Raw genomic sequence first — 18,207 nt, 5'->3', positions numbered from 1 at the left:
TTTTTTTTATGACAATTATTTTTGCTTAAAGTATTTGTGTGAATACTGTATATTGTGAAAATCGTATAGTGATACGTTATGTGTGTGTATATATATATATATATATATAGACTCATGAACTCTTTTGTTATATGTTTAGATGTCAGAGTATAGTATGCCTCGTACTCGGAGATCTGGACAGGCTGAACCACAATCAGATGCTACCTGAGCCGCAGCAGGCTCCCCAATACCTTATTGATCTTATGGCTCCCTTAGTCGCTAGGATAACAACCATCGAGGAGCTTGTGGCGAATCATATTGCACCACCACCATCAGTAGCTGAAACCGCCATTTCTCAAGGAAATGGGACACCTAAGTTTCAGAAGAACAAGGAAGGGCACCCCGGAGATAAGGGTAAGAATAAGAGACCTTGGTTTGGGCCTCAGCAGCAGCAGGGTCCTCATAAGAAGGGATCCCAACAGGATCAGAGAGAACAGCAGCAGCAGCAGCGCAAGTTCCGGGGAACTTGTTTTAACTGTCGCAAGGTTGGACACAAGGCATTAGAGTGCCGCAGTGCACTAACAAGAACTCAGAAGGGAAATGGTCTAAATCAGCAGTAGCAGAAGACTGAGGGACATGTTCTAGCAGTTCAGGAGGTTTCCCAGGGGCAGATTGTCCCATATTCTCCAACACCAGCGACGGAGCAGTCTTCATCCACCGGCAGAGTATATGCAGTAGTTCCGCATGATAATGGAGCAAGCAGATCAGTTGTGGAGGGTACGTCCCACATAAATCCTTTTCCCGCCCGTATTCTTTTTGATTCGGGAGTTTCGTGTTCTTTCATTTCGTACGCTTTTATGACTAGACTCCAAATCGTAGCTCAGCCTCTAGACATTCCATTATTGGTTTTCCATCCCTTTAGGTAGGGTATCGCTTCTGGAGAGCGTTTGTAGGATGTGTATTATTAGTCTAGGTGAGTCGGAGTTTGTCATAGATTTGATAGTGTTGCATGTGTCCGAGTTCGATGTCATCCTTGGTATGGATTGGTTGTCATCCTACCATATTAGTATTGCCTGTTTTGGCAAAGACAGTCAGATTGCGAGTGGCGAGCGTCCGATGGGTCCGAGATGATTGTGGCCACTTCTCAGGGCAATCGCTTTGCGGAGTCATTTCTGGCGTTCATCGACGAGGTGATGCTGCGGGATCAGAGTTCTGATTTGTTAGAGACTCGAGTTGTCTCGGATTATCAGGATGTCTTTCAGGACATACCTGGGTTACCTCCTGTGAGAGAGGTTGAGTTTTGTATTGAGTTGCAGCCGGGCACAGCCCCGATATCCCGCGCACCCTATCGCATGGCGCCAGCTGAGATGAGAGAGCTTCAGACCCAGTTGGACAAATTGTTAGCTCAGGGTTTATTTGTCGGAGTTATTCTCCGCGGGGCTCGCCGGTCCTCTTCGTGAAGAAGAAGGACGGCAGCATGAGATTGTGTGTTGGATAGTTGAACAGATCACTATTCAGATTTAATAGGATTTATAACCTGTTCAATCAGCTGCGCGGAGCGCAACATTTCTTGAAGACTAATCTTCGATTTGGATTTATTATGGTTGCGAGTTCGAGAGATGGATTTCTCCCAACGTCGTGTTTTCCTGATTCGATATGAATCTTTTGAGTTTCTGGTCACTCCATTTGGGTTGACCAATGCACCCGCTGTATTCGCGTATTTTATGAACCGGGTTTTCCGTTCCTTCATGGATCGGTTCGTGATAGTATTTGGTTATGCTGAAGGTATCACCTATGAAAGGCGTGCAGCGATTCGGGAGGCGAGGGAAGCTTGCACCGAGATACATTGGACCATTCCGGATTTTGGAGCGCATTAGAGTTGTGTCATACAGACTAGATCTTTCAGCTTCTATGTCTAGTATACACAATGTATTCCACATTTCTATGCTCAAGAAGCACTTGCATGATGAGGAGCGGCAGCGAGTATTGGATGAACCGGAGATTGAGCTTCAGGCTAATTTATCGACTATTGAGATTCCAGTGTCCCTACTTGCTAGAGAAGACAAGAGACTAAGGAACAAGGTTAGTTCTTGACTTGGAGCCGCCAACGACGGAGACAGGGATTCGTAGTTTTTCGGGTTTGGCCGGCTATTACTAGAAGCTTATCCAGGATATTTGTGGTCTACATAAATACATCATTGGCAGAGTTAGGAGACGTTTTGATGCAGACTCAGAGAGTAGTAGCTTATATCTCACGGCAGTTGAGAGTGCATAAGCAGACCTATTTCCACTTAAGACTTGGAGTAGCAGCAGTGGTATTTGCATTGAAGTCATGGAGACTTTACTTATATGAAGTACAGTATGAATTATTCACAGACCATCAAAATCTGAAGTATCTTTTCTCCCAGAAGGAAATCAACCAGAGACAAAGGAGGTGAATCGAGTTTACCAAAGACTACGAATTCGCGAATCAGTACGTTCTAGGACCCCTAAGATGTGCAAGGGCCTAAAAAGACACTTTTGGATGAAGTGATATGCGTAGGAAGATTCCAAATTTATGTAGCTAAGTATCTTACCTGTCAATAAGTAAAAGCGGAACATCAGAGACCAGCAGGATCACGTCACCTTTAACCATTTCTAAGTAGAGTGGAAGGACAGTTCGATGGATTTTATCGTAGGGATTTCTGAAATAAGAGAAAGAGAATGATTCGATTTGGATGATAGTGGATAAATTGATGAAGTCAATACATTTTTATTTCAGCAAGGACTAACTATACAACTGAGACGTATGCAAGGATACTCATTCAAGAGACTATTCAACTTCATGGAGTTTGAGATTTCAGTGTTCACTCTGCATTTTTGGAAAAGTTTACAGGATTTCTTTTGAGTAACAGATTTATCTTTCTGTAATGTATTTTATTCACGGACAGATGGTCACACGGAAAGAGTAAATTAGATATTTGAAGACAGGTTGCGGAATTGTGTCGTTGACTTTCAAGGTAGCCGAAGGATCATATTCCACTGATAAAGTTCGTCTAGGACATCCATTAACAAGCGACAATCGGTATGACCTTGTATGAAGCAGCGTGCGGGAGACATTTCAGAATCGATTATATGCTGGGTAAAGCCGGAGAAAGGTTCAATACGTACACCAGCGCTTATGAGACATACTACTAAGAAAGTAGCGTTGATCAGGGAGCGGATTCTAGCCGCTCAGAGTCGGCAGAAGAGTATGCAGATAAGAGGCGAAGACCCCTCGAGTTTCAGATTTGGGGATTTGGTTGTGCTGAAGGTGTCGCCTATGAAAGGCGTACCACGATTTGGGAGGCGAGGGAAGCTTGCACCGAGATGCATTGGACCTTTCCGGATTTTGGAGCCCATTAGAGCTGTGCCATACAGACTAGATCTTTCAGCTTCTATGTCTAGTATACACAATGTATTCCACATTTCTATGCTCAAGAAGCACTTGCATGATGAGGAGCGGCAGCGAGTGTTGGATGCACCGGAGATTGAGCTTCGGGATGATTTATCGACTATTGAGATCCCAGTGTCCATACTTGCTAGAGAAGTCAAGAGACTCAGGAACAAGGTGATTCCATTGGTGAAAGTTCAATGGAACAGAAGTGGAGTTGAGGAAGCTTCTTGGGAGCGCGAGGAGGACATGCGACGCGACTACCCACACTTGTTCGAGAAGGTAAAACTAATTAAAGTATTTATTATATGACTTCTTACTTGTATATTTATATCTATATATGTTGATACTTATATTTAACACTAGAATGAGGGTATTTTCACTTAATTCTTAATCTTTCGGAACACAGGTATATACATCGGGGGTTCCTTGTTTGGATTTTTCGCCCGACGTACTAGTTCCGTTAGATTTGGGGTTAAGTAAGAATATTATCATTTTAGATCGTTAAGTATGAATGTCACTATGTGCTAACTAGCATTCATTATTGCGAAATGTACATGTGAGCGGGTTAGATTAGACCCTTGTCATGTTTTTCAAGTATCTTTATGAGTTAGATGTGACTTCCTGAATTTCGAGGACGAAATTCTTTTAAGGGGGGAAGAATGTAAGACCCCGTAGATTTTTGAGTATGTATATGTACACCAGTAATGAGGTTGAGTGTGCAAGATTTCAAATCATATGCAGCTGAGTCATAGTATGTAGTTTCTAGCCCATGAGTCGACCCATGACTGTCATGAGTCGACTCACGAAATCGAGTCCTGTTGCCATTTAGTCTCTGTTGAGTCGACTCAAAATATGATGAGTCGACCCATAAGTCATGAGTCGACCCATGACTGTCATGAGTCGACTCATCGGGGTCTTTCTGGTTTTTCTGGGTCGGGTCTGTTGGGTTTCGGGTCGGGTTTTATCCACTCGTATATATTCCCCTCTACCCGAAAACACTTCATTTTCATCAGTTCTCCCCAGAAACCCTAGACTCTCTCTCTCCTCTCTAAAACCCTAGGCGTTCTTGGTGATTTTGGGACGTTTCAAGGGATTTTTCGGCAGTTTCTTTTGGATTGCAGCGAAGGGGATTGTTCATCATCACTTCTAAGGCGAGTAACATCTCGCCCAACCCTTCTCCCATGTTTTTAATAGTTTACAACTGTTTTCCATAAGTTTTATTGAGCCTAAGACTTATTTTCAAGTATAAATCAATATCCTTGTTAGGGTAAATGCTAGAAATCATGTATTTCGGATTTAAATCCCCACCAGCAAGTTTTTGATGAAAACCCAGATCTGGAATTTTATTTAAGAATCATGTATTTCGGATTTAAATCCCCACCAGCAAGTTTTTGATGAAAACCCAGATCTGGAATTTTATTTAAGGAAATAAAAATATAAGTTTTATGTTGATTAAATGCTCTCTTTCATGTTTAGGGGTTAAATGTTAGGTTTAACATGCAAGTAATCTTTTCTCATGCCATGTACGAATTCTTTCACTGCCTCATAGTTTAGAATTGATAGTTAAGGAGGCGTAGATCAGTATAGTGGAAGTATGGATCGAGATGGACGAGTTGCAGTTGTGATACATGCAGTTTTCAGCCCGTAAGTCGACTCACGACTCATCACGAGTCGACTCATCAGGTTGAGTCAACCCCATGACTATCATGAGTCGACTCACGAAGTCTAGTTGTGTTGCCTTTTTACTTCTGCTGAGTCGACTCGTCAGTATACGAATTGACCCATAAGTCATGAGTCGACTCATAACTAACCATGAGTCGACTCACGAAGTCATTTCCTGTCATCATATATTTTCTGCTAAGTCGACTCGTAACAAATCATGAGTCGACCCATGAGACATGAGTTGACTCATAACTGAGCACGAGTCGACTCATCGAAGTCTTTCTTGTCTTATTTGTGTTTCTGTTAAATCACCTGCTGTGTGTATATATATATAGACTGTGTTCATATGTTCGAGGGTACTGTTTATCATTCTTGAATATGAGAAGTTGCCTTGTTTATCGGGTATTAAATTGTAGATTTAGTCCATGCGTTGGACATTGGTTATATTCAGTCCATGCGTTGGACATTGGTTAGATTTAGTCCATGCGTTGGACATTGGTTATATTCAGTCCATGCGTTGGACATTGGTTAGATTTAGTCCATGCGTTGGACATTGGTTATATTCAGTCCATGTGTTGGACACTCGTTACTTTCAGTCCATGAGTTGGACGTTTAATTTATATAGTCTATGTTTTGGACACTTAATCATTTTCGGACATAACACTCGTGTGAGTTGCATGACACGTGTGGTGGCCATGTCATGATTTCATTTATCGGTAGAGACGGGTTTGTATTTGTTTTATTTATTCTTTCCTATATTAGATTTTGGGTTTGGTGTTTAGGGATTTACAATTTGAGATACAAGGTATATACATGAGGGTTTCCTTGTTTGGATTATTTCGCTCGACGTACCTATGCTCGTGTTGTATTTTCCTAAGTACCAAAACCCATTGTTGTTAGGATAAATGATTTATATTATTGTGTATTAACTATATTTTCTTATGCAACGAGCCCTATCCCTTGGGGTTGGTTGTGATGTTGCTCGCTAGCGCTTTGACGCTCGTTGTCCCTCCCCCTTTCAGGTAACGAGCCAGGAGCCCGGAGAGTCGCAGGTTGAGGACGACCCTTACTAGTGTCTACTATCCTCTTTTTAGATGTATTTTATTTTGTACTCCACTTGAGACATTTTTAGACTTGAGAGGTTTATGTTCTAGAGTTGTAAAGGCCGTGTGCCTTATTTCCTGTATCAGATATCATGTACTTTGAGATATGTTGAGATCTCCAGATTGTTGTTATTCATTTCAGACTTTGACTATGTATTCCAGTTTATTTGGTTGATGAGATGTGTTAGTTCGATGTTCTATCATTTCATCAAGTATTTGTTGAAAAACCTTATACTTGCTTTGTACCTACACCTGTTGTTGATTCCACTAGAGAGATAGTAATTGTGATGGTGAAACATGTTATTACACGGTGTGGTGCATGGCAGGTTTGACATTTCTGGTTTCACCTCGGACTGCAGCCTTGTGTGAACCCAGGGGCGTCACAACTAATTGTGCACCTAAGTGACCCCTAATTTAAAACCGAGTAAATAAATACCTTATAGTCTTTAAATATTGCATATAAATACCCTAAAGTTTTAAAATGTTGCAATTTTAATGCCCTCTTATTTACTTAATGCTGCATGTTGGTGCCCTATTATTTACCCAATGTTGTATATAAATACCCTCAGTTCGTAAGTAATCTTATTTTAATTCCCAAAAGTTTCTAAAAGTTACACTTTAGTAGTTGTATGATATTCTTGGATACGTAGAGAAATGATAACGCCATCTAGGTTTTTTTAACTTCGATGTATTGATCTACAACATGTAACTACTTTAGAGTATTTTTTTGCTCGGTTTTAAAATATGAGTTACATAAGTGCAAAATTGGTGAAACTATAGGGCATTTTGTTGGAAAAAACAAGCATAAAAACAGATCCAAAGTATTACAGAACAGACCATACAGAAATGAATGAAAAGAGCAAAAAGTTAAAGGCATTATATTAAAACACTTCAAGTTCAAAATACTTTACATACTTTACAGAATTGCCGAATCGCACTCTTAACAGAGGATTGGCCTTGAAGAAACTGTGCCCCACCTACGGTAGTGTTGAGTTTGCACAATACTTCCAAGGATGAGAAGACAGCAGTCCAAAAGAAACATTCTCTTCTTGTGAACACCGCGACTATTTCTTCACTTTGCCAAAATCTCCAATACTAAACAACTTATAGAATTATTGGAAGAAGAAGAAGACGAAGACAGGAGATTTTATTTTGTGTGTTTTCAAATGATCAGAAGAAGCCCTTTTATAAGGTTCAGGGGAGACAAGGATTTGAATTCCAGTTATTGCAACGTTTGTGACGTCTGCTATAAAACATATTCAATCATTGTAACGTTTGTAACATACGAAACGTTCAGCTTATTTTAAGTGAGCACTTGCAAAACGTTTAAGCTGGTTTAAAACAAAACACGCGCTAGACCCTGCACATGCGAGCCCGCCAGCCCGCGCGCCCAAGCCCGCTCGCACGTGCTTGCTCGTACGCTCACCTATATATCAACACAAGTGTATAATACTAACATCTTTGTTATACCATAAATAACATGTATGTTAATTTAAACCAACTAAAATGCTAATTCTATAATTTCTCTTAAATATCCCCTCCAACTTGAATGTTGTTAACTTACCCTAAATTAACTAAGTTGTACTAATCTTACTATATTATTCATAATGTTCCCTAGATAGTTACACTTGATACATGCAACATACTGCAATGGTTACTGTAGGGTCTGATTTTGCTTATGTATACCAAGTGTAGGATCGTGACCCTTAAGAATAGAGTGCGCTCTTATAAAAATCTGCGGAAGCTTTACACTTAAACACTAGAGGGTGAGTTTGCAAAGTAGATTATAAATTACAAATAAATTACAAAGAAAGAATGGCAATCTCAGAAAATAAACATCACAAACACAAGCATGTATACTGGTTCCACCTCCCCGGTGTACATCCAGTCCCCAAGTAAATCCCGCTTGAGATTTCCACTATGATTTTAAAACCTTACAAAATCAAAAGCAAACCTGACCAATTTACAAGACCATGCAAATTGCAACACCAATTGATAAGACCATGCTAATTGCCACCCAATCTCTAAACCAAGAGATCAACCCTCTCAAACCCGAGAGAAATCCTTTTTGAAGCAAGAACACAATTGATCCTATAAGCCTTGAATGTGTAGTGAAGTGCTGCAGTGGCTTAGGATTCTTTTAACTCTCTGAATATTGCCTATACAATCTCTAAGAATGATTGAAACCAAGGCAATATCAGAAACTCTCTTTTTCTAAACACTTAGCATGAAAATCTGGAAAATTAGAGAGTGAATATGCACAAAATGTTTGATCTTGCAAGTGCAAAACTTAGTTGTTGTTTTTTGATGTTTAAACATATTTATAGCCTCTGAAATGACATAATTTTAAACCCAATTAACGTCCATAAAACGGCTATAAACAGTCACTTATTTAAAACCTGAAATCTAGAAAAACTGCATCTGTAGTCGACTACAAGTCATAGTAGTCGACTACACTGAGTCTAAACAGACTGTGAAGTCAAAAAATTGCTTAGTAGTCGACTACAAGGCATAGTAGTCGACTACACTGTAAACTCAGATTCTGGAATTTTTTTGTTTAGTATTTTGACTGTAACTTTCTCATCCGATATCGGAATGAGGTGATTTAAGATTTGTTGGAAAGCTCTTGAAGAGACCTACAACTTTGATCTTTTGAGTTTTTCTAGATTCTAATTGCTAAGGGGTGTAAATGAAATGTTTTAAGACTCACCCAATATTTATAAACTCTAATGGCTAACATAGGGGATTTCTATTGTTAACCAACACACTAAGCATGTGTTAGTATGTTCTAACACTATGTGTGTGCATGTGTGTGAGTGATCAAGGCTTGTACAAATTTCTAAGCAAAGAAAATATAAAATTACATTTTGACAATAAAGTATATCTTCTTCTTTGCTTTATTTTGCCTTGAACTCATCTATGTCTTGTGTATCTCTTTGAATATAATTATTGATATAGCTCTGATACTGCAAAATAAATGTTAGCACATAATACACACAACATAAATATTTATTATCATCAAAACAAACTAATCTTGGGGTCAAGATTCCTAACAGTTACTTCTCATTATAATTATTTATTAGTTTAAATTACACTAAAGCCTTATGAACTTTCAGCTCATAAGAACTTTCAAAATTACACCAAATCTCTAATAACTTTTTTATTTCAAAGAAGACCCCCAATAACTTTTTGATTTTTACAGATAACTGCTATATATTAAAACTAGAAATGGCATAAAAAGACATTTTGAAAGTTATTAGGGGTTTAGTGCGATTTTGATAGTTCACATAGTCTATTTACTATAAAATGCTAACGTTCATGGGGTTTACTGCAATTTACCTTATTTAATATTATAATTCTTAATTCAAGTAATACTATTAAAATAATTATACTATCTATATACTATAAAATATTTATCTAATTTAATTTTTAATTATGCTCTTAAATTAGTACTATAATTATTTTATAATTTTTTTTGTAAAAATGTTAGTTTTCAATTATTACCAAGTATAGATTATTCAGTATCATGCAATAATATTTAAGAAAATATTCTAAAAATAATATTAAATTATTTATTTAATTTATTTAATAATATAATACTAAATAAATAGAGTAATTCATAATTTATGTGATATTATTAAAATAACTACACTATTTATGTGATTCAAATTTTATTCAATTTATTTTATTGCTCATTGAATTATAGTATAATTCTTAATAGTATTTAGTAATATATTATTCTATTTATACTATCATTTTAATTATTTTATTATAGTTCATAAGTAATTATTATAATAATTTAATTGGTTACTACTAATAATTGTGTATACTTATTTTATAAATTATTTCATTTTATTATTTTTAGATAATTAATAGTTATAATATTATTCATTATTATAATTATTTAGGAAAGTGAGGAGTTGCATAATTAATGAGATGTTATATTTATTTAACGAAAGATTAATTAGAGATAATGACATAGTTAGAGTTTATCAAAGTTTTAGAGAACAAAAAAGGTAATTAAAATTTTTAACACCCCAATCCTATTTTTATAGTAGTATAAACAGATTTTTCTAGCATTTGTGCACAACAAATGCATTTGAATCTCTGTCATAAATGTCAAGTAAAGATTCATGTAATAAATATTTTTACAGTACACTTTTTTTTTTGAGAAAAATGATGGATTACCATAACAGTAATCCAGCTAGCTAAATTAACATAAACTGGTTATTACATATAATGTGCACATCCCCAACCCAAAATGTGTACTCAGATTCCAATTGAAATTGCAAAACGAACAAAAACACACTTTTGCACAAAGTATTAAATCTCCCAAAACACTTATCTACTACTACTAAACTAAAATAGCAGTGAGTTCCATACTCAGCAAAAGTTTTTAACATCAAAACATCATCTAAAACACTACATCCAAAGATCATCATTTCAGCTGAATCACAAAATTTCTAATGCTCATGTTCTCTCTTCCTGTAGCTCCAGCAACTTGTAAAGCTCCAGATAGCTCATTCCTCTTTCTTCTTCTCTCTTGAAGCCTGGCCGCTCGAGCAGAGATATTCTTAGAACCTAGCGAAAAGGTTGAGAATATTAAAATCTTACTCAGAAGCTCAAGAGACATCTTCTTCTTGTTAGAAAAGAGTCTATCGTTACGCTCCTGTCATATGCACCAAATAAGAGAACAAATAATAACATCTCTTTCCATCTTGCAATTATCATTCCCACCAGCAACCCAATTAATCCAAACTTCCTTTAAAGACTTCATTTTAAAATCTTTCTCAATTTTTAATTTGAACTGAATAAATCTCCAAATTGAGTATACAAACTTACATTCAACAAACAAATGCGTATGACTCTCTTCTGGTTTAGAGCATAAACAACAAGTCATCTCTAAATGAATTCCTTTTTTTATCCATAATATCTTTTTGTATTTAAACTTTGTCGTAAAGCCAACCAAACCAGAATTTTCACTTTTAAAGGGATGGAAAGTTTCCAAATTTTTTCACAATCAAACCTTAAACCTCCATCAATAAGAAATTGATAGAAAGATTTTACAGTGTAAATACCATTTGCCTCCCATAACCAAATTCTTTTATCTTCTCTTTGTTCCAAAATTAAGTCCTTGATGAGATTCAACATATTCAAAAACTGAAAAACCAAATTTCCAGTCAATTGCCTCTTGAACTGAATATCCCATATCCATATTTTATTTCTATTTTTCTTAGACTACTGCTAGAAGCAAACGAAAAAGTGTTAGATCCTAAGGTCGCTATGAAAGAACCCTAGAGGGGGGGAGGGGGTGAATAGGGTTTATGCTAATATGATCCGATTTTATGCCAATTAAAACTAATTAACAAATTATTCTTACAAGGTAGATATACAATATGATATGAGCAAGAATAAGCAATATAACTAAGGTGATATATCTTAGCAATGTGATATACTATATGGTATATGCAAGGATATATTTAAACTATCACAATGGTGAAACAAACTAGTGGATAATATAACAAGATGCAATAGTTCAGGGAGAGTACGAGGTTCGAAGCCAAGATTTAATACCATACCATAAGATGGCGGTGGAGATGGCGGTGGAGATTTGAAGGATTCTTTATCGAACATATTCCACGGCTACAGAATACCTATGCAGATGCGTTGGCCGCATTGGCCGTGTCACTGGCTATTCTTACAAGGTAGATATACAATATGATATGAGCAAGAATAAGCAATATAACTAAGGTGATATATCTTAGCAATGTGATATACTATATGGTATATGCAAGGATATATTTAAACTATCACAATGGTGAAACAAACTAGTGGATAATATAACAAGATGCAATAGGCTAAGATGAACAATTATAAGTGCACCAATGCAAACCAAACACGCTATATGTTCACGAGGTTCGGACCTTCCGTCCTACGTCCCCCCTCCCCACTCTCGAGGAGAATCCACTACACAACCCGGTTTGGAAGCCGGAACTTCTCTACACACTCGGTTTTCTAGCTAACCGAAAACTCTACACACTCGGTTATCAAGTCAACCGATAACTCTCACAAATCCTCACAAAGTACATACAAAAGCTATAACCTCAAGTGTTGGTCCTCACGTACCGACTCCCTCAAGTGCTCGGAATTATCGCCTCTCACTAGGCTACCGATGCCACTCCTCTCGGTATCGACTCCGTGCTCACCACACACTCCTCTCGGTGTACAAGTGTATTACAAAGTAAAATTCACAAATTAAGCACAACAAATGATTGTTCTCTAAACAAAGTGAGAACTCAATTGGGCACAACTCTAAGTCACAAACCCCACAACCCAAATTATGCTATGAATGTAAATACTATAAGCTCAATAGGTTGTGTGTGAACAAAGAGATTCAATAAAAATAATTTAACTAAACTCAATATAAATCTAGCTTATGGTAATTAGAAACAAAACAATAAATAGCTAGAATGAGTTTAGGAAAACTTCTCTAGATGATAACAAGAGAGAGGGAGAAGAGTGATTGCTCAAACACCAAATGATGATCTCTGCTTGCTCTTGTGAAATTCTCTTCACAAACCGAAACTAGAAAAATACTTAAAAGCTTTTTAAACAAACTTAAACCAAACTTTAAACCCTTGTTAAAACTTTGTTAAAACATTCTCTTAGCTAAATTGAAAAATGAGAGCAAGAGGGTATTTATAGAAACCCAAAACTTCAGCCAAAACCCAAGCAAAAAGACCAAAATTCCATAAACAACCAAAACAGAAAACTAGCCATTACTGTGCAACGGCTCTCTGATAAGTCGACTTATATGAATCGACTCAGCAGACAAAAAATCACAACTCTGCTGCACTTCGTGAGTCGTCTCATGAGTCGACTAAACGTGCACAGATCTGAAATGCATAGAAAAACTCAACTTTAAACCATGTTTAAAAATATCAAATAAATTCCAAAAATTATAAAACTTTGGGAGATGATTGTAGACATGATAATAAACATACTACAAAAACTGTTTTTTAAAAAGAACCTCCCAAATGAGAAATATTATTATTTTACAAAATAGTCCAAAACATGAAAATGTGAACACATGAGTTTTGACATTTTAGCTTAACCATGTTTTGAAACATTACAAAATAATTTTGTAGACTTAATAAAAGATGTATATGATTATTGTTAAGTCTATAAACCAAGAAAACAATATTTTTACTATATATATATATATATGAAAACCAAAACTTGTGTTGTATATATATATAACTATATATATACAAGGAAACCAATATAATGTGTGTGTATATATGATTGAGCTTAAAGTTCCAACACACATAATATAAACCTAAACTAATGTCACCAAAGCTGGATCTTGATCTTTAATAAGCTTGACTTGGTACACATTACAGATGAAGCTAGAACTTGGATTTTCAACTTGAATTGCATAGGCTTCACCCAGTATTCCGCCAACCTCCATTTGATATGATCGTTATGACGTAATCCATCCATCCTCCAACATATTATTTGTCTACAATAAATAACAAAACACAAACACTAGACAAACAATATTAGATGTAAATTGTTTGTTAAATCATCATCAAAACAAGAAGGCCAACAAAAAGAAGTGATAATAAAAAGATATGGAAATAAAGAAGCAAGAGTAGATGAGCCTAACCATTTATCAAGCCAAAATAAAGTATGAGTACTGCATAAGATGCTATCAACATTAACAAACAATTTTTTTCAGAAATGAGATAAATGCACTCTACCAGAGTGAAGAAATTTTGTCCAATCTTTTCTTTCAAAATATTTATAAAAGCTGATTTGTTTCCAAAGCACATGTTTATCATCAAACCATTTCCAAAGTCATTTCCCTAACAAAGTTTTATTCATGATTTTCAGATTTATAACTCTCAAACCACCAAAAAGCTTAGGTCTACATATCTTTATTATTATTATTATTATTATTATTATTATTATTATTATTATTATTATTATTATTGCCTTATAGCCACAATAATGTTAGTTGGAAAGCATAAATTTTATACTAAGTTTGATAATTTTTTAATTTCCTGTCAACTTTATTTAAAAATGATACATATTAGATCTATCGTACGCATCATAGTATTGTTACTAAACTTGTTCACACGTATTGTCTCATCCTCGAGCTCGAAAGCTTTGCCATGGCTAACAATTGTTCCACGTATTGTCTCAGCTTCATGGTGAGAATCGGTGCTCCCTCATCAATGCAATTGCAGCTCTCCAAATATTTCCATTTTCAAGACCCCAAGTGCCCAAAAAGTTTTCAGTTATCTCATTAAGAGCTATTTGAAAAACGGGTTCCCGATATTAGCCCTGATATGTTTGAAGAAATGCTTTAATGTCATCCGGGTTCTAATTGATTGGATTGCGATGATATCGGGGTATTCACAAGCCGAGTGTCTCTCTGATGTTATGAAGTCCTATGAGAAAATGAGGGGTACTAGTGGAATTTTTTCCAGCGGAGGTGTAAATCGTTTAGCTTGATATCTGGTTTTGGAGATCTGGGTTTGCTTCATAATGGAAAAATTGTTCACGCACATGCGACCGAGATAGGTTTTGAAGCCACTTTGAATGTTTCAGTTTCTCCGATGGTAGTGTATATTGCTTGCAGTTGCTTGGATGGTGCGGAAAAATTGTTCGATGAAATGGTTTCAAAGGATGCACGTTCATAGAGTACAATGATTTGGGGATACGTGGAGAATGAACGTCAACATATTGCTCTCATGCTTCTTCACAAAATGATTTCAAATACGGCGATTTTACCCATACGAACTATATTGCTTAGTGTGATTCAAGCCTGCGCAGATCTGGGTGATTGTGAAGATGGCATGTAGATAAAAAAAATAAGTACTTGGTGAATGAGAGTGGCGAATTAACATCCGACGCATATCTGATCACTGCACCTATCTACATGTGTGCAAAGTGTGCAAAGATAGAGATTGCACTAGAGCTTCTTGATGAAGTTGCATCAGTCAGAGAGGATGCGGTCGCTTGGATGTGGTCATTTTGAAGAATGATTGCATTAATTCTGTTATTTGGGGAACGCCGCTCAGTGCTTGTAGAGTGTATGGAGGTCTGGTGATTGGAAACGCGACAGCGCAACATTTATTTTCACTGGAACTGAATAGTGCAGCTAATTATTTGATGCTTGCTGGTATTTATATTTCATCAGGTCAGGTCAGAGAGAGGAATGAAATAGTATTTTGAATTTGTAGTCGGAAAAAAGGATTAGCAAAGAAAGAGTAGGTTGCAGTGGGTCTGATGGAAGCTAGAGGTACTATGTTATATTTTTATTAAGTTGAAGGAAAATGACATTACCCTTGGTGCGATAACTTATATATCTAATTGATTTTGTTTACTGGTGATGGCTTCTGAATCCTGGTCATGTCATCACTATTGCAGAATATCTTCCTTCTTGGAGCAAATGAAAGAAGCTACTGCTATTCTTCCAGTTCAGACGAGGATAGAGGTAGTTTCGTTTATGTCGTTAACCGACTGCAAATATTTAGTTAGATTTTAAATTTTCGCTTACATATCGATTCTCTCTCCTGCAATATGCATGTTTTCCACTTATAAAGTTGCTCTATTAGCTAGTGCTTCTTGGAAGAGTGCAGGGGTATCTTTGAATACCCTGCCTATTCTGCGTGTGACCAAAATTTTCACCATGTGCGCTGATTGGGAGCTTACTTTTCAAGATTTTCTTTTCATGTTATCTGCAGCTTATAGAACTATTTAAGTTTTCTTGATGCTGGTACTGCAGTTTCTTGTTACACCTTGCTACTTGTAAGAATTGAATCACTTTCTACTTGTGTTACGTTACTTACGTATGAGATTATGTTTAAAGCAATGAATTAAAAGATGACTTTAAGCTCGCAAGTATGGTGCATTGTGGGTCCGTACTTTTTATTATACTAGTATAGTGCACGTGTCTTGCATGCGGACATAATTGTATTCTGTTTTTGTATTTGTTTTCTATTAAACAAATTAAGAAATTTAATATTAAACAATAGTAAAAAAAAAAATCTGAGTAAACAATCAATGGAAAAAATATCAAAAATGTTCACTTACTATTAAACAAAGAAAATACAATAAATAGGAGAACCGGTGTCATTAGGGAAGTGTTTTTTCAGCAAGGTTTATAACTAAATAAGTATTTGCATGCAAAATACACAGTGCAAGATTTGTAACCATGGGTACTTAGCTGATTGAATAAAAGCATCCTATCTACCATCATGTCTTTTATTTTTGACATATAATACCCTCAACATACTACATGATGACCAAGACCTCTACTGCAACCATTAGATTTATTTATTTAATGATGAAGTAAAAGATTGGACAACAAAAATTTGAATATAATCTTTGTTTTATAGAAAAGAAAAAAATAACTGTAGGAAAAAATTGATATATGCTATTACCAGCAAACCCAAGCTCAGAGGTGAAAATGAAGATTTGTGTACATTCGTTTCTTCATCTTTTAGTTTCTTTAGCAAGATTTGAAACATAGTACAAAGGCATTGAATGACAGCTCTCACCATAAAAAACAATACTAATGTTCATGAGCCTGTAACACATAACCAAAATTTCAAATTATATATCCAAAATTTCAAATTATATTACAATTCCCATCTTTGTTTTCTTTAGTTTACCTGGGTTGAAAATGCGATTAAAATGTTAATGTAAGTTGCAGCCAAGATGAACTTCGTGCACTAGTAAAAAGTTGCATCTGCTCTTTCTTTATGTTGTGATCAACTGCCACTGCAGATATTTTATTCGACCTCAAAATTTTGACCTGTAGAATATGATGTATCGATGTTTTAAGTAATACAACAGTCCAAGGATTTAGGAAACTAGGGATATCTGATACAGAAATTATGGGTTATTTATTTTAGGGTTAATTGCAAGCAGAACTCCTATATTATTACTCAATTGTGTTAAAATGTTATGTAAGTTGTAGCCAAGATGAACTTTGTGCACCAGTAAAAGGTTGCACCTGTTCTTTCTTTATGTTGTGATCAATTGCAACTGTGGGTATTTTATTCGATCTCAAAAATTTTGACCTGTAGAATATGATGTATCGATGTTTTAAATAATATAACTGTGACGCCCCTAGGTTCACACAAGGCTATAGTCCAAGGTGAAACCAAGAATGTCAAACCTGCCATGCACCATACCGTGCAATAACATGTTTCATGAAGAATTACAGAGAATCAGGAAAAATCAGCAGAGAGTTGGGCGGTCGACCGGTGCGGTCGACCGCAAACGTGCACCGAAGCTGATGGGAATCAGAGTGCGTGGCGGTCGACCGGCGCGGTCGACCGGAGCTGGTGGCGGTCGACCGGCGCGGTCGACCACGAATGACTGTAGGATTTTCTGCTCTCGGGTTTGATGATTCGGTCGACCGGTGCGGTCGACCGTGAGACCTGCGCGGTCGACCGCCACGGTCATGGTCTGAGAGATTTGTAACCCTATTTGTATTCTCTTGATTTCTAGTAGAAAGAACTCCCCCCTCCTTGCCCCGTGGACGTAGGCAACTTGCCGAACCACGTAAATTCTTTGTTCTTGCTGTGATTGTGGTTTGCATATTGTTTGTGGTTCAGTTCGAGTTATTGTTCGTGTTGCCCTAGAAAGCTTCCGCCGCGCACAACAATTGGTATCAGAGCTAGATAAACAACATGGGAGATGCAAGCATGTCAGGTTCGTCTCTAACTAAGGCGATACAGAGTCTAAGCATTAATAACATGAAGATTGATGTTCCGAAGTTCGATGGCAAGATCAATTTTGGATTGTGAAGATGTCAGGTGATGGATGCTTTGGATGCACAGAATCTGGAGGAGACTCTTGAGTTAAAAGAGAAACCCGCTGAGTTGGAGGATAAGGTTTGGAGAAAGATGAACAGTAGAGCTTGTGGTGTTATTAGGTCATGCTTGACGCCGGATCTTATTTATGATGTTATGAACGAGACGTCGGCGAAGAAGATGTGGGAAACACTCAATGAGAAATATCTTACGA

General features: G+C 36.6%; 1 protein-coding gene across 1 annotated transcript in view; it reads left to right on the top strand.

The window, feature by feature from the left end:
* The window catches only part of LOC109847454 (probable E3 ubiquitin-protein ligase ATL44), a 56,874-nt gene continuing 38,864 nt past the window's right edge, over positions 198-18,207 (top strand). The window contains exon 1 of the mRNA XM_020416683.1: positions 198-393. Within this exon, the coding sequence (XP_020272272.1) occupies positions 198-393 (196 nt within the window). The remainder of the gene's footprint in view (positions 394-18,207) is intronic.

The sequence above is a fragment of the Asparagus officinalis genome, chromosome 7, assembly GCF_001876935.1.
Source record: "Asparagus officinalis chromosome 7, Aspof.V1, whole genome shotgun sequence".
Lineage (NCBI taxonomy): Eukaryota > Viridiplantae > Streptophyta > Magnoliopsida > Asparagales > Asparagaceae > Asparagus > Asparagus officinalis.
The sequence above is the reverse complement of the archived record's forward strand: the minus strand, read 5'-3'. Positions and strand labels throughout refer to the sequence as shown.